The sequence below is a fragment of the Helianthus annuus genome, chromosome 4 (genome assembly GCF_002127325.2).
Source record: "Helianthus annuus cultivar XRQ/B chromosome 4, HanXRQr2.0-SUNRISE, whole genome shotgun sequence".
NCBI classification, from domain to species: Eukaryota; Viridiplantae; Streptophyta; class Magnoliopsida; order Asterales; family Asteraceae; genus Helianthus; species Helianthus annuus.
In genome coordinates this window covers 154,197,211-154,215,419 of record NC_035436.2, presented here as the reverse complement: position 1 = coordinate 154,215,419, position 18,209 = coordinate 154,197,211, and the positions used below count along the sequence as shown (strand labels likewise).

Sequence of the window (18,209 nt, the reverse complement as noted above, 5' to 3'; positions counted from 1 at the left end):
AGAAACACGTAATTCTTTTACAAGTTTATATACAAATAAATATCTCAAGTTATAAAATCTTTTGTGCCACGTGCCTTCAAATCCATTTTTAAACATTTTCAAAATGAGTCAGTTAAATTGTATTTACCAGTGTAAACTGACGTATTTTTCCAAAAAGGCTAAGTGCAGGTACTACTCGTAATAGGTTGGCCTCTCCTTAGCATCAATAAGAGTCTCGCAAGCTTGGATGCATTTAAGTCTGTTGAACAATTCCCTTTTTCTTTCGATCCGCCTGTGGATCTGTTTCAACTACTTTGTGATACTTAATATTACAATTTATTCAGTTGAAATAAATCTATCTTTTGCTTCCGCTGTGCATTTAAATTTGTGTTATTTGACTATGATGATATCAACTACGTCACGATACTTCCCACCGGGCCCACCGGTAATACATGGAAATATCGGGGTGTGACACATCAAGTCTACAAACGACGTAGTGGAAGAAGGCTTCATCAAAACCCATCTTGTGTTAGTGTTAACCTCATGGAAGTGAAGAAAGGGGAAATTGCAATACTTACCTACATATATGTATATATACATATATATAGAGAAAGTGTAAAATACAATAGCCCTAATCCTACATTACGTATGCGATGCCCACAGCCCTACACGTGTCCTTGATTCATTTTTCTTAGATAAGGGTATATCAGACATTCCGTTCAATCATCAGAGGGCAAATTAGACAATTCCTTCAACAAGCAAGCAGATCATGAGTTCGTTACACAACTATCTCTGTAATTATGATTCGTATCAGTTCGATTTTTAGGGTGTTATTGATTGTTTGATTGATTCGTATCAGATCAGAGCGTTACGTTTGAAGAAATCTAAACACATGCGATTTCATGAACAATAACATGCATGTTAAAATAATAACATGCGATTAGACGTTGTGCACATTAAATAATAATTTACACATGTGATTTCAAAATATATAACATACACATTAAAAAAATAACATGCGATTATGTTTTAATTTAACATGCGAATTCGAAAAAAAAATGTAACATGCGAATTTTTTAATATTGTCACTACTAATTTTTTTTTTGTAACACGTGAATTTTTGTCTTCATACGTGATACTGCATGTTTGATAAAAAAATCAAAGATCCACTAGAATTCCCCACATGCGATATTGCATGTTCTATTAAATATCAACATCTTTTCATATGCAATATGATAAAAAAAAATCAAAGATCCACTAGAATTTTCTACATGCGATATTGCATGTTTTGATAAAAAAATCAAATATCCATTAGGATTTCCCACATGCGATATTGCATGTTTTCATTAAATATCAACATCCACTAAATCAAATATGCGATATTGCATATTTTGAAAAAAAAATATCAAATATCCATCATATCAACATGCGAAATTTTTGTTATTATAAAGGAACTAGGTTAGAACTCTGAGTATTACACGGGTTGAATAAATGTAATTTTATATATTAAATAATAAAAAGTTGTATCTTTATGAACCACGTATATTGTACGGGTTAAATAAATATAATTTTATATATCAAATAATAAAAAAAGTTCTATCTTTAAAAATCCGTGTATATTTGGGTTGAAAAATCTACCAAATCTATAATACTATATAATAGATCTCCCATGTACAAAAATGTAATTTTCTTTAAAATTTTAAGATGGGATATCAAAAGCCGGTTAAAAACCACAATTTTTGACAATTCTTTTCCCTTTCTACCCTCCTCTCCCTTCAACATTGCAGTTTATTACACAACCCCTCTCTTCATGAATTAGCCATTAATATCATTAATCCGCCATTTGAATGCAGAATTCGACGTTCCCAATCCCCCAACCGACGAATCACAATCGTTCCCATTTGCCCTTCCCACCTTCCCATTAAAGAGATAAACGGGAGTGAGAGATATAGGGATCGGCTGGTGATTTCTGGTAGGCTTTTGGCGGCACCTGGGGTTCCACAAAACCCTAGCAACCAGATACCCCATCCCAAAACCGGAAAATCGGTACAACATAACCGAAGCTACTTTCTGTCCATAAATCTTCAATCTGAGAAAAAAAAAACTTGAAATTTATTCATGGCGATGGCGAAATACGATCTGACACCTCGAATTACTCTGTAACACCCCGCGTTTCCAAAGTCAAAGTACAAGTCAAAGTCAAAGTCAAAGTCAAAGGAAGAAAAGATTGCTAATTGCAATCAGTCACTCCTTGCTTAATGATTGATTTGTGCTCCTTGATTTGTAATCGAATCTTTTAATTTATGAACTTTAGTTGTATTATGTGGAGTATCTATGATAATCGAGATTTAATCGATGTTAATCACTAATTTATTTATCGCTTTATCGCTAATCGCATCGCAATCGCATTCGCAACTTGATTTATAAGCTCTGTATATTGTTTTACGTGTGTGTGTGCTATTTATGTGTTACTTGTGCATGTTTACTTTATGTTTGTGGTGATTAATCGAAACGCAATCGCAACTCTATCGCAACGCAATCTAATCACAAACGCTAAACGCAAGGATAATTATGTTGTTGTAAGTTAGTTATATTATTTGTGTGACTATTAACTAAATCTATCGCATCGCTTAATTGACCCTCGCTTAAACGCATCGCAACGCTCAACACGCGAATCGAAACATCGAAAACCAACTCGCGGCAACCTTCGATCGAATGGTCATCCGAACAAATGACCATCCGATTGGATGGCCATCCGATCGGGTTGCCATCCTATCCGTTACTTGTGCACACCTTTCCTCTTTTGGTAACCTATAAATACCCCCTGTCACATCATGAACAGTGATGTGACAGCTCTCTCCTCCGACCAGCACGTTCCAGCCCCCTTTCTCTCGATTTCTCACGATTCTTGTAAGTTTCCAACTCCAATCTTGTACATCTATCATCTACACTCACTTCTTCATCATTTACATCTTTGAATCTTCACTTTTAACCGTGAAATCAGCGGATTTGAGGTGTTCTAGGATGATGTCATCATGGGGTTCTTATGAACTTCAAGATTTGGCCTCATTCCACCAAGAACAACTCAGATCTAAAGGATTTCAACATGTTTTAACACTAATTTCATCTAGATCTAAACATTTTCAAGGAGAAAAGGATTGAAAGATGTTTTCATAACTTTCTTTCAACTCTTTTACACTCAACGCACTCAAAACCGATAGAATCGGAACTCATTCAGGCCTTCTACTCTTCTCCTAGTGAAGTGTCGGTCTGAGATCTGATTCCTATCAACGAGATAACCGACTTCGCGGGTTGAACATGAAAGACCAACAAGAATAGTTAATTGGCCAAACGGGGTGATTCCCATCCGATCAGGAAACTTGGACTTGGCGGGATTTCCGTTGCTTAACACGCAGTCATACCGTCTCGGTCAAACCGCAAACTTTAAAAAACTTAACAAATTTTCAAGTTTCAAAGCGATCAGGTGGACAAACGGATAGCCGTCCGATCGGATTGCCATCCAATCGAACGACAATCCAAACGGATTGCACTTGGTCACCAACACTTAAATATTTTCAACATTTTCAAAACATATCAGTTCTAATGGATTGCCATCCGATTGGATTGACATCCGATCAAATGACCATCCTGCTGTGAACCTGTCCTCTCTGGAATGTCTCGCTGATCGGATCGTCATCCGATCGAACGACCATCCGATCTGATGACTGTTCGATCGAACGACCTAAAAGGTATAGATACTTCTCTGTTTTCAAAATGCTACAACGAAAACTTCAAACCCATCATACACAAACACATCCATCCCAAACGAGTGGCAATCCGACCGAATAGCCATCTGACCGGATTATCATCCGATCGAATGACCGTCCGTTTGGATTGTCATTCGATCGGATGACCATTCATCACTTAGTCATTCATCCTCGTTTAACGCACCGTTCATCGCTTATGCTATCGTTCTGTAATCAGGCTAACTTTCCAGCGCTCCCTTCAATCCAAGAGAGTGGTTATTTACTAAATACAATCTGTGAGTATACTCGATCCCTTTTTGCTTTACGCACTTTTGGGTGTTACATACGTTACTTATTCAAATCATAATCGACACACAACGCAAACACTTTTATACGCTGACCGTTATTGCATGTTATACGTGTTACTTGATGAATGCTTATATGTTATGTTTACACAGTGATTATTGCCTGACACCTTAGCAACGATAGTACTATAGTTTGGACTCAACACCTGTCGTGGACAGGGGTTGTTAAGGGTTTTCTTCACGTATCACAGTGGTGATATGTGTTGCGCATTCTACAATTCGCAGTCACGTCTGTGCATATTTCATTGTCGATAACCTACATGCTTCACTTTGCTACATGTTACATGCTGGTTATGCGTAAACGATTTCGCTATCTATTATACTATCAAACCTGTATGCTCACCTTTACACTATGTGTATTGACCTCTATTTTAACGTATTTGACAGGTGTTTAGGATGTTGTGCTTGCTTGCTATCTTTTGTGGAATCAAGATAGGATGGGTCCAGAAACAAACGAACAATTTAATGTTTTGAGTTGTCGAAACAATGATTTCCCTTGAAATATCTATGTCTGTAATAATTGTTTTACTTTGATAAGTTATGGCATGGGACATAATATTAATTATCTGGTAATTTAGTTGTTATGGGTTTCTCTTGGACAATCTGTTTCGCTCAGTGCCTCACCCCGATGTTTCCGCCATCGGTTGGGGTGTGACATGCTCCCAATCTGGACCGGCATCTGATGTTTCCGCTGCTCGAACTCACTCAGGAGCGTGAACTGTACCCAAACGATCAGATTCTCAAAGCGAAGATCGAGCTTTTGAACAACACTAATATGGTTGATTACGCTATGGATATTCACAAGTCTTTGTACCACACGGATGATGTTCCTCAAGGTAGTCAAAGTTTTTATTTATGTTAGGGTTTTAGTTATTGTTTTTGGCTGTTTTGGTTGGATCTTTGTGGTTTTGGGTTGTGTGAATGAGAACTTATGTTGCTGTTTGAATTTTATATGTGTTTGATATTTGGATAAAAATGACAAAAAGTTGATTCTGAGTAATATCATATATTCAACTTCTTGAGTAACAGTCAATTTAGGAAGTTAAGCACAATATTTAGATACTGTGTGTTTGTGGATGTAGGTTAGGACATTATGTGACAAGGCAAAGGAGATATTAATAGATGAAAGCAATGTTCAGGTATGACTTTTTTTTCTATTGCGATTTCAGTAACAGTTGTCATTATACTGTACGGACTGATGTACATTTGCAGCCAGTAAAAAGCCCGGTGACTATTTTGGTGACATTCATGGGCAATTCCATGATCTCGATGAACTTTTTTCGTATTGGAGGAAAGATATTAGCATTAACTCTTTTGAAGGAAACACAGTCAATATGATTGAAAGAATACATATACTTTAAACGTAGTCAATTTGATCTTAACTTGCATGATATAATCATATTAATATCATCTCTACCGTCGTATCAGTGCCCGGGTACAAACTACTTCTTTATGGGGGATTACGTGGATCGAGGGTATTATTATGTTGAAACTGTCATAGTAAGAAAAAGTCTCTAAATCATGCCTTTCTGACGTATTTATATTTGTTTTACTGACCCGCTTGGTCTCATGTTATACAAGTATTTGATATATAACCAATGTTTTTTTTTATTACAACTATTGGTGGCTCTAAAAGTACGATATCCTCAACGAATTACTATTTTAAGGGGGAATCATGAAAGCCGGCAGGTATTTTGTATGTTTTTAATTATATTATTTTGATAATATTTTTTGTGAATTAAATGTAATAAGACTAACTTTATTGTTATCATACATGAAGGTCGGGAATTTAGCTGCACCAGTTGCAGAATGGATAGTTGGCAGAATTCCATTGACTTCACTAATGGACGTTGAGATGAGACATGGTAAAAAAAATAATCAAATTTGGTGTTTTTTTATTAAAATCATATTCATTTGAAACGAGTCTTAACTCAATTTTACTAAAAGGAAGAAATTCCAAACCAAAGAGATGGGATGTGGTGACTAAACCAAAAGCGATTAGAGGGCTTGGGGTGTGTAACTTAAAGTTTCACAATCTTTCTCTCTTGGCTAAATGGTGGCGGAGAGCGCTTACCGACAATAATGCCCTTTGGAGGAATGGGATCTTGGCCATCCAAAATATTTCTCTTCCAGCTCCCAACAGGTTGGCTTCCGGCACATGTAGTGGAGTTTGGTCCGGCATTGCAAAAATTGGAGCAGATTTTACCAGTTTCCGTATAGACTTGGAAGCCCAATTCTCTAGAAAAGTGGGAGTAGGTCACCAAACTCGGTTCTAGAAAGATGAGTGGTTTGGGAGGAGGACTCTCCAGTCTCTTTTCCCGAGCCTGTATGCTCTTGATAAGCATAAACTTTGCTCGGTTGCACAACGGGTTAAGATCGAGGAAGGGAATGTCTCTGGTTTTTTTGTGGAATTGGAGGAGGAGGCTCGACTTAGACGAGCAGACAGATGTTTCTGATCTGTCTGTTATGCTAGAAAACTTTCCATATATTTCTAGGTCAGACATATGGGTTTGGGGGGCTGATTTGTCCGGTTCTTTCTTTGTTAGCTTTGTGAGAAGGCTGCTGAATCAACGAATCTTCCATGTGGCTGCGACTAAAGACTTCTTCTGGTGTAAGTAGGTTCCTATCAAGACGGCTTGTTTCATTTGGAGATTGGTGCTTGACAAGGTTCCTTTATCGAGCAACCTTATCAGGCGAGGGTGCATCTGGACACAGATCTCTGTCGATTCTGCAGTGCCCACACTGATCTTAGGGATCATGTCTTCGTCTATTGTGAGTACGCTGCAGAAATTTGGAGACACCTTTCTTGGTGGAGCAGAAGGAATTTCTACATGGCTGGGGCAGTTCCAGATCTACTTAGTATCGCTGCTGGTTGGAGAGGGAATAGAGAATCGCTCAAGCTCGGTTACGCCATTATTTTTGCATCCCTTTGGTTTATTTGGATGGCTCGTAACGAGGTGACGTTCAGGGGCATTATTCGTTCGATCGATGACACAATGACTCTGATTGTTTCTCAGCTTTTCTCGTGGGTTAAAAACAGAACCAAACATCGCTCGATAGATTGGAATACTTGGTGCAGCAGCCCAGATTCTTGTTTTATGTAGTCGCATTGTACTGTGTTTTCTTTCTGATTTCCTATTTGTATCCTTTTCCAGCTACGCGCTGGCCTTTTATTTCATTACTTCTTGCTGGTAAAAAAATCTAGATGTAGTGAATGCTTGATCCAGTTGAATACAAATTCTCATCCAACCTGATCAGTTGGGCTGGTTCGATTACGGGTTTGGGTCAAAATATGTGGTTTTTTCAGATATGCGTCAGGTTGGATTGACACGGAACACATTCTACGGTGCCTATCTGTGTCCCGTATTACCAGTTTTCACAAACTATTCAAGAGTTTTCATTGAAAAGCACTTCCTGTTTCAAGTTGGAACATTCTTTGCATCAAAAGAATAAGGTTTTTATATAGTATTATGTAATTATTAATGGATGTTTATTGATCTATTTGTTTATTAATGGTTTCCATGCCGCAAATAACAACAGAGTTGCTGAAGTTTGGGATAGAATACAAAATCCTCAAATTACTTATTTTCCTCCAGGGCAACCACAGATACAACCAGACAGGGGCGGACCTACACTATCCGGTGGGTGGGCGGGCGCACCGCTTGGAAAAAAATATTAGTGTAAATTTTAGACAAAAATCTCGATCGCACCCCTTGAAACTTCGATTAAGCCCCTTTATTGCACCCCATCCCCTCTAAATATTGCATCATAAAAAAATTCCGGTTAGCCGGAGAACACACTTTACGTTTTATGGTTCTTTTAAACTTCCATGGAAGAATGAAGAAGATGATATGACTTTAACTTTTCGTTGGATGGTGTGAGGATATAGGTTTCTTTTAATATATAAAAAAACAAAATCGTAAACGTTCTCATATGTATGTGTGCCAACTGCCAATCACAATAAAAAATATATCCGTGTCTTTTTTTAATTGAACTATATAAACTTTCATTCGTTTCTTAGTGAGTTTGATTAATAACTTGTAGACATTAGACAACTTATATTTTTAAAATTTATACATAGGGTTTTATGTTATATTTTAGAATTTTTTATACATAACTTTATTTTATGTATAGATTTTTACGCCAGAATAACTTCAACTAGGGATGAGTAAATAAGACCCGGTGCCGGTACCGAACCGGTACTGGTACCGAATTTACCAAACCGGGTACTTTTTTGGTACCGATTCGGTACTGACTTTTGACATTTTCGGTACCGGTCTGGTACGGTACCGGTTCGGTACCGATATTTACCGGTTTTTACCCTCAAATACCGGTACCGAGCTCATCTCTAACTTCAACAATTCATTTGTGTCTTATATCTTTAGTATGTGACCCGTCTCAACTAGACTTGACCCGATCCAACATGACACGGATTAAAAGTTTTTAAATATTTAACTATATACAAATGACCTTTATAAAAATTCCGTACCCCATAAAAAAATTTATGGGTCCGGTCATGCAACCAGAGTTGAATGGTAAAGTTAGCATATATTCTTCGTTGATCCTGCTTCATCATAATTGTGTGTATTTTTTATAAATCAACATTTTTGTCTTGGTGTTTTCTTCGTGATGCTAAAATATCATCATTTGCGCATTGCATCCTTGCGTTTTCTTTCATTTGGTTTCAATGATTGCAACCATTTTGTAAACAAAAAAAAATCGATGCTCTTGGTTCAGAGAAATAATAAGTAATAGCTCTTCAAGTCTGATGCTTTTAGTGATGTTTTAATTTTTTATACAATTTTTTTTTTTTTGTGATCCAGTTCAATCTCAAAGACTATTATCAAGTTTTTGGCATTCATTTGTTAACAGCAATCATGGTGGACTTCCTTTTGGTCCTACTCAACTTCCTGTATTAGGGTTGTGTGAACTCTGAAGGGACTAACATTGCATACGAGATCGTAGTAGCATTATGGCTAGACATAGACTTGCTGAAGTGAGGATTTTATCAATGGCCAGTTTTCTGTCTCAAATTATTAGAGCTGGGATACCGCTATTTCGTTTGGTTGCCTTACTATGTTAGTTCTAATTTCTAAATTTCTATCCTTAACATGTTAAACTGTACCTTTTTTTATTCAAGATTTCTAGGTTTAGTTGTTATCTAGCTTTTATTGTCATACTTCAGTTCATAATGGATACTTACATGCACATTCTTTTTCATATATTAATACACTTTTGGTGTATCTGTTTATATGATGTATTTAATATTTATTTTATGTTGTTCGAAAGTATTCATGGTACTTTGAAGATGAGTATAATCATTTAACAAAAACTGATATAACTTTTTGTACAGATTATAGAATTATACAACTCCGTGTAATACACAAGTTTAATTAGGGTTGTCCAAAAAGTGCGCGACTCGAAGCTCGCTCGGATTTAGCTCGAAAATCGCTCACTCGATATGGCTAGGTTTGAAACTGAGCCAAGTCGGCTCGACTCGATTTGACAGTGAGCCTAGCTCGGCTCGTAACGAGCCGTGTTGGCTCATTCGTTAGCTTGCGTTTAGTTTAAAATATTTTACTTTTAAAATATGTTATTATTACATACATGACAAGTGTAAGAAGGATTTATAGAGTGACAAGTGTCCAATAACCTAAAAAAACCTACTACACAAAAAAACCCCACTACAAAAAAAAAAAACCTTAAACATTCACCATCACCAAAAACCTAACCCCCCCCCCCACATCACCCACCCCAATTTTTTTTTTTTTTTTTTTTTTTGCCGAGGGGGTGGGGGTTTAGGTTTTTGGGTGGTGGTGGGGGTGGGGGTTTAGTTTATTTTAGATTTTTTTTTAGGTTTTTTGGGGGTGGGGGGGGGGGGTTAGGTTTTTGGGGGTGGGGGGTTAGGCTTTTTTGGGGGTTTTTTTGGTGAGGTATAGTGTTTTTTTTTGCCGGAGGGGGGGGGGGGTGGTTTAGGTTTTTGGGTGGGGGGGGGGGTTAGGTTTTTGGGTGGTGGTGTGGTGGGTGTTTAGGTTTTTGGTGGTGATGTAATGAGTTTAGTTTTAGCTTATTGGACACTTGTCACTCTATAACTCCTTCTTACACTTCTTACAATTAGAAGCTTTTGTAGAATAACTTGACCCCATTGTGACATATTACAAAAAAATTTAACTTATTACAAAAAAGGCGATTATTATTTGCAAATATTAAGAGTGCAAATGGATATTTGTCGCATATTTGGGGGTTGTTTCTCATGCTAATAAACTGATATTGTATTTCGTTAAAATTTGAGACTTATTTTTTTGTTTGGTTGAACTTGATATTGGTTTGTATTGTGAACTTATTTTGAATATGTTATTTTGAACTATTGAATTTTGAAAGTCATCTATTAAGTTTTCTTTATAAAAACAAGCTGAACCAAGTAAGCTTGGTTAAAAACAAAGCCGAGCTCGAGCTTCGATTTTCAGCTTGGTTTATAAGTGAGTCAAGCCAGAGTTTGCCCTGTCTCAGCTCTGCCTATGAACTGCTAGGAATAAAGAAGTTAACAAAAGTGCTATATGATATATCACACGAGGATTGATAAACAAATAGAATAGAAAAACCGTTTTGTAAACTGTCGTCGCCACTGTCGACCCCGCCGCAACACGCGGGTTCCCCACTAGTAATAAAAAAATTATATCCTTAAAAAACCATGTGTATTACACGTGTTGAATAAATCTAATTTTACATAGCAAATGATAAAAAAGTTATATCTTTAAAAACTTCGTGTATTACACGGGTTATATAAATGTAACTTTGTATAGTAAATAATAATAAAAAATTATATTTTTAAAAACTCTGCGTTTTACACGAGTTGAATAAATATAATTTTGTATACCAAATAATAAAAAAAGATATATTTTTAATAAATCAGGATAACATTTAATACTAATTTATTATTTATATATTTAATATAAGATAAGTAAGAAAGAGAGGTATTTGTTTTAAAAATATATTAAATTAACAATTTAGATTTGAGGATTATATTTTATTAATAAGATTTAATATTAATTTATTATTTATTTAGTTAATATAAGATAAGTATAGGTTTGATGATACTTTCAATGAATGACACGTGTCCAAAAGTTGACTTCTTTTATTATAGTAGATAGATTCTTATTATCATGTCACATGGAATTTCAACATTATCATCCAACATGCGAATTCAACAGTAATAACTAATACTCAACATATCCCAAATCAGCAGTCCTCATCACCGTTGTTTGAAATCGCACCGGAAGAATCGAGCGGAGGTTGGGGAAGAAGAATGTAAGGTTTTTGATTTTGGTTTAGGATATGATTTTGAAATATCTTCGTTGATTTTGGTTTAGAATGTAATGACGATTTTAATATTGGCGGTATGATTTATATATATTAATTTGATTAATTTAATAATATCAATTACCTAGACCCGCGTTTAAATGATGGATGATCCTACGGCTAGGGTAGTCGCGTACAATATGTAGGATTAGAGCTATTGTACAATAATCGGCCTCCATATATATATATATAGAGTAGGGTTCGCACGGAAAGTGTGTTTTTCCTAGAAAGTCTAGGAAGCGATCTGGTGCATCCGATTGGTGTGTTTAAGGGTTGAGATTAAATCAATGGCAATCTTGTAATATTTGAGTTTAATTAATTGATTGTTTTAAATGAGTAGGGGCAATTTTGTCAATGGCCGTGTTTTAAATCAATTAGATAACCGCCCAGTTCCTAAATTCAAGCGATTTTCCCTCTCCCTCTCTCCAAACCCATCTTGGAAACCCCAATCCCTACAAAAAATAACTACAATCATGGAAGAACATAACTTTAGAAACGATGGAGAGCACCGGATCAAATTAAAACACTTCTCCATCTCCACCATCTCCGAGTTCATCATCACCATTCAAATATTGTTCTTATCATCTCCGTTTTCTTGACGATGTGTTTTAACAGCAAGCAGATTCATACAGTTGTGTTTTAGCATTCAGATTCATACAGATGTGTTTTAACAGCAAACAGATTCATACAGTTATGTTTTAACAGCAAGCAGATTCATACACTTGTGTTTTAGCATTCAGATTCATACAGATGTGTTTTAACAGCAAACAGATTCATACAGTTGTGTTTTAGCATTCAGATTCATACAGATGTGTTTTAACAGCAAACAGATTCATACAGATGTGTTTTAACAGCAAGCAGATTCATACAGATGTGTTTTAACAGCAAACAGATTCATACAGTTGTGTTTTAACAGCAAGCAGATTCATACAGATGTGTTTTAACAGCAAGCAGATTCATACAGTTGTGTTTTAGCATTCAGATTCATACAGTTGTGTTTTAGCATCCAGATTCATACAGATGTGTTTTAACAGCAAGCAGATTCATACAGTTGTGTTTTAGCATTGAGATTCACACAGTTGTGTTTTAACAGTAAACAGATTCATACAGTTGTGTTTTAACAGCAAGCAGATTCATACACTTGTGTTTTAGCATTCAGATTCATACAGTTGTGTTTTAACAGCAATCAGATTCATACAGTTGTGTTTTAGCATTCAGATTCATACAGTTGTGTTTTAACAGCAATCAGATTCATACACTGTGTTTTACCATCTTTATATTGTGGGATCTATAAAAAAATTGACTTTAGCCCTGTAAACTGTTAAAACACAGCACCAAGAACATGCTGATAAATTCCAGTAATCTTCTGAACAATGGAATATGCGATGTAATGTGACATGGAATTTTAGTTAATGAACACATTGACTTCCAGATTTGAATTCGAAAATAATAAAAATTCCGAAAATCATGGAATTTTAGTTAATGAAGATACATTCCAAAAAAAAAAATTAAAATGTGAAATTACATGATAGCCCTTCTACTTAAAATCCCTCAATGACACATGTCCAATTCTTATTCCTTCCTAGACTTTCTAGGAAAAATAGACTTTCCACCCAACTCCTACTATATATATATATATATATATATATATATATATATATATAGAGAGAGAGAGAGAGAGAGAGAGAGAGCGGTTAACATACATTAGGCGTAATCCTACTTCACGTACGCGAAAATCGTAACCGTCAGATCAGGGTTAAAAGCGTGATTATTTGCTCCATGAGTGATTATTTGCTTCATTATACACATGCGTGATTATTGCTCCATGCGTGATAATCACAAACACACTGATCCATGCGTGATAATCTGTTCCATGCGTGATAATAACCCTGGTCTGATGGTTAGGATTGCCGCGTACGTGAAGTAGGATTAGGGTTTTTGTACATTATACTTTCTCTCTCTCTCTCTCTCTCTCTCTCTCTATATATATATATATATATAGGGTTCGGTTATATGGAAAACCCCATCTTTTTGAGAAAACCTTGGAAACCCAACCTCATCCATTGATTTTGTTTCATCCAAGTAGATCAATGGTCGAGTTTTTTTTTTTTTTTTTTTTTTGTCTTTTACATTTAAATAAAACCATAAATTATACACAAGTAAAGGAGAAGGGCATTTAAGGTAATGAAAATCTGACTTTTTTCTCACACACATCAACTTTATTTCTCTTACACACATGTTATCTCTCTCTCCTCTCTCCTCTGTCTTCAATCAAGATCATGATGTTTAAAATATCCGATAATGTGGATATCGAGCGTAATACTTGTACAAGTATTACATGTACAAGTTAGTATGTAACGTGTAATATTAAACGAGCCATTTATGGTAACACATGTACTGGTAATTTTGGAATATATAATATGAAACGGGTCATTTGTTGTGCACATTTAGGAATATATAACATGTGTTAAGCCTCTGTTATAATTTTTTTGTAAGTTTAACTTTAGGGCCTTAACACTGATGTACATGTAGTTACATTTGTGTTAATAAGTTTAACTTTAGGGCCTTAACACTGATGTACTTGTTTTGTTCATAGGTGAATGGATGTCTATATTCAAAATAAAGATGGTTATCAAGACGCAAAGCGTAGCTAGATTTTTTAACCTTTATGATAGTTTTTGGATCATCTTTATATATTTAAGTTTGTATAAACATTTTGTTACCTTTAAGTATGATTGTAATGCGTACAATTACTAACAACCCGTGATGACAAGTGACTTTTGTTTTGATTAACATTTGTAAATGTTGGTCACTTCATTCCTTTGGTACACATGTGTTACATACGTTAACATGGCAACGTTACATATGTAACAATGGTCGTTACATATGTAACAATGGTTGTTATATATGTAATATATTTAATGAAAAATAATAAACTACTATTAAACGTATGAGCTATTGAATATCACTCTGTATGCAAGATATATTAACCCGAAGTGTAAAACATGTTACAACATATAAGACAAAGTAGTTCATGCCCTACATTCAACAATGTAACACTTCTTACCCCGAAGTGTAACACATGTTACAACAGTATATGCACATCATAGTGTTAGGATCAGTATATGCACATCATAGTGTTTTGCAAACCACTTTCATATACCTTAACACAAGTCGGGTTACAACAAAGATTACGATGGATGCTTAACACATGTTATCATATGTATACAAGTCGATTTACAACAAGATTACGATATTAACTAAGCTCACCATTAAACCCATCGCCTCCGTCGACTGTTTTCACCCTTATCACATGTTAAGCAACTACATGTCAGGTTACATCATGGTGTTCTGTTATAGCATTACCACTAACACATGTTATAAATGAACGAAGAGTTCCTTCCCAAAAAATGTGACTTATTGAATATCTTTTTTTAACACATGTCCCCGCATTAACGTCGCCTACATCCATCCAGCTTGTCAATTGAATATCTTTATGGGTCTGTTTCTGTAAATCAACACACGTTATATATCATTCCAACGGGGGCTTAACACATGTTATGGGTCTGTTTCTGTAAATCAAGCAAACCAACAAAAAACAATTAATGTTCAGAGATCAAAAGCCCTAAACAAGCAACCAAACCAAACACAAACTTTTTAACACAAAAATAAAAACCTACAAATTACATAAACATTTACCACTTTTTAGAACCATTTTGTAACAACTCTCACAAAAATCAATAATTAGGATAATAATTAGATAATAAGGAAACCCTAATTGAGACAGCCAAGTAATTCTGCACTAACCCTAAAATTTTCAGAACAATCGAAATCAGGATCAGGGCCCCTAAAACTCAAAGGGGGCAAACCCTAATTGAATATTTATCTAAATAATACGTTGTTATGTTCTGATTGGCCAAATTTGTTGAATCATGCAAGCTAGTCCCGAGCCTAGGCAGCCTATAATTAGACTGCTTAGCTTACGGACCGCAAGGGAAACGGCTTACGGTCCGTAAGCGAGTCCCAAAAATCACTATATATAGCCGACCTTGGGACTTGAAATAGGAATTGAAAACGACGTGAAAATACTCTGTGTACGTCGAAATAAGGCTGTTACAGTACAATTAAACACACACGATTCACGAGGTGCTGCCGCAATCAGGGTAATAACTCGATCGCTATTACGATTCAACGTCCGATCGATTGTAACTATCCAACGATTGTTTGAGTGTTGCTCAAATTGAGCTTATACTTTATTATTCATTGTGATTTCGACTTGAATGTTTGAGTGTTGTTCGAATTCGGACTATGCTCTGTCATTCATTGTGAATCCATTGAATTGATTAAGTATTTCACTTATTAATCGTTGTGAGGGTTTAAATCTCGTGAATTGACGTAACTGCTGAATTAGTTACTAACCCGTTTGTGTGTGCATTGTTATTTAAATTAGGTTAATCAGGGCTATACAGTAGGCTTAAACTCTGCTCCTAAAATCTGCAATGTGAGTCATTCTCTTTTTATCAACTGTTTTACAAAACTCCAAATTATTTTCCAAAGTTATAATTACAGGGATTAAGTCTATGTAATCACCAAGTTACAGCCGGTATGTGGGGTTTTGTATACATTACTTATTTCCCGTCACACTTGGACAAACGGGCGGCCAAGGGGTGATCTGACCACAGTCACAGACACCATTGGACAAATGGGCTAGCCAATGGGTAGTCGAGTGACAAATACTGTGGGTAGTTGGTTTGATATCAGAAACATTGTAATTCCCCTTAATACTGTAAATTATAACAAATGTGTCGTTTTAGTAAACCGAATGATTCACTCAGTATTTCCCCGCTGACAAAACCTTTTTCAAACATGTTTCAGGTGATCTGTTGTGAGCAAAGAAAAGTGCCGTGAAGCACTCCCAGCTTAGAAAAGTGGCTCAGTGTAAATAAATAAAAGAAACATGTTTTGAAAATAAAGATTTCCCTAGGAAATCACATTATTGTAAATTACGGGAATTTATCCCCAAATTATGAAACGGGCAGTTTAAATTATTGTAAGATCCTGTTTTAAAAAGACTTCCACTGTCGCCTAAATTAAATACCACAGGATTCCTGTCCCGCGGCTCCTGAAACGGGTCAAACCGGGTCGGGGGCCGTGACAGGGAAAAGGTGGTATCAGAGCCACTGTTTTAAGCTTACTGATTAAGCTCACTATTTTAAGCCTATTGAAGTAATTGAAAATACTTAGGAATTTTAATTCCCATTCTGTGAATATATGCTTATTTACTGATTAATTGTTAAAATTACAGTATGGGTAAACAAAAGATTTCTGCTGTCTACCGCAAATTAGATAGTACACTTAAAGAAAAGGGAACTTCTTCTTCCAAATATCCCACAGATATAGAAGAAGGAATCTTTGTCCGTAGGGCAAATTATGAAAATCCTCTTACCCCAGAGAAAAGGAATTTGATTATTAGAAAGGGGTAAGAGAAAAAGAAAGTCAAGAAAGTGAGATTTAATCCGGAAATTCAGGAAATTGACAATAATCCACCAGGGGAAAATAACCTAGATGAAAAATGGGCAAATCTGTATTTGCTCGCTACCGTAGCAGAAAATGCAAATCTTTAAACTCTAAGTCTAGTAATGAGTCATTCCCAGTAAATAAATAAATTCAAGTGTGTTTTGTTTGTTGTTATGTTGTACAAATTAGTGTGCAATAAAAATGTTTATTTGTTAAACTTTGTTCCAAAGTTTTAACTTAGCATTTTTGTGCATTTTGCATATATGCTACACAGCATGAGTGAGCTATCCGAGGCGTTTCAGAACCTCAACCTCTATCCCGTGCCAATTGAAGTCTCCCACAACTTCACTGGTTACGTTGCTGACATAGAGGAACCTCTGGAATTCCAAGCTCCACCGCTGGAAAAAGCAAAACCTAAAAAGAGGAGAAGGTATGTAGGATGGAGAAAGGTACGCAGAAGGAAACCCACAACTAGGAGACTCCCTAAGATAGAAAATCCTGTAAGCAAAGGGAAAGAAATAGAAACCGGAGAAAGTTCCAAACAAACAGAAATAGAAATAGGAAAAGACCTAAAACAAAAAGGAATAGAGATCGGAGAAAGCTCTAAACAACCGGAGGAGATCACATTCCAGGACGAAATAGACCGTCTACTGGCCAATTGTGATGTCATAGAGCCTGTCAACAATAATCTCTTCTCTTACCCTGCCACAGCCCAATTCCCAATAAACCTAGAACCAGTTATTCCAGACCCACTAGTCCACACACGACCGTTAGGCCAAATGGAGGAATGGTGGACCAATGACTGGCAATTCCAAAATATGATCAATAGTCCCTTTACTTTACTTCCTCAATTTGATCCAGAACCTATCCCCAACCCGCCAATGAGCTATGAAAACCTGGCCGAACTTCATCAGTTTGGTGAAGAACTGATAGGTACAGGGAATAGGATCCGAGAAATAGGGGAACAAATTTCTTGGAAGTATGACGAGAGGGAGCGTCACTACTGAACTGCCAGTGAATCAAAGAATAGTAGGGTTGGAAAGTCTATTTGTATAATAATAGTAATAGTGAAATCTAACGCTGTAAAATGGGAAATAAAACATTGTAAGAAAGATAGTGTGTATTGACGCCTATATAATCTATCAAACAAAATAGAAGTCGAGAAAATCGACAATTTTGGTTATAGATATGTGGTGTGAGGATTTATGTGTTTATGTGTAATTGCTTTATTATATTTAACTAG

At 35.9% G+C, this 18,209-nt stretch overlaps 1 protein-coding gene and 1 long non-coding RNA gene across 2 annotated transcripts; both read left to right on the top strand.

Annotated features, from left to right (window-relative positions):
• The first annotated feature begins 5,644 nt into the window (after positions 1 to 5,644).
• Positions 5,645 to 7,930, top strand: LOC110936986. Its single transcript, XM_035988552.1, has 3 exons — positions 5,645 to 5,779; positions 5,871 to 5,955; positions 6,038 to 7,930. The coding sequence occupies exons 1-3, from the start codon at positions 5,660 to 5,662 to the stop codon at positions 6,364 to 6,366; spliced, it is 534 nt and encodes a 177-aa protein (XP_035844445.1). The 5' UTR covers positions 5,645 to 5,659; the 3' UTR covers positions 6,367 to 7,930.
• A 685-nt stretch (positions 7,931 to 8,615) lies between these two features.
• LOC118491092 lies at positions 8,616 to 9,341 on the top strand. The gene is made up of 2 exons (XR_004890333.1): positions 8,616 to 8,838; positions 8,914 to 9,341. It is a non-coding gene; the product is annotated as an uncharacterized LOC118491092 (long non-coding RNA).
• Positions 9,342 to 18,209: the final 8,868 nt, after the last annotated feature.

Coding starts and splice junctions, on each gene's coding strand:
- LOC110936986 (XM_035988552.1), top strand. CDS start 5,660: ATGTTATACAAGTATTTGATATATAACCAATGTTTTTTTTTATTACAA. Junction 5,780..5,870: donor GGAATCATGAAAGCCGGCAG/GTATTTTGTATG, acceptor TCATACATGAAG/GTCGGGAATTTAGCTGCACC. Junction 5,956..6,037: donor GGACGTTGAGATGAGACATG/GTAAAAAAAATA, acceptor TTTTACTAAAAG/GAAGAAATTCCAAACCAAAG.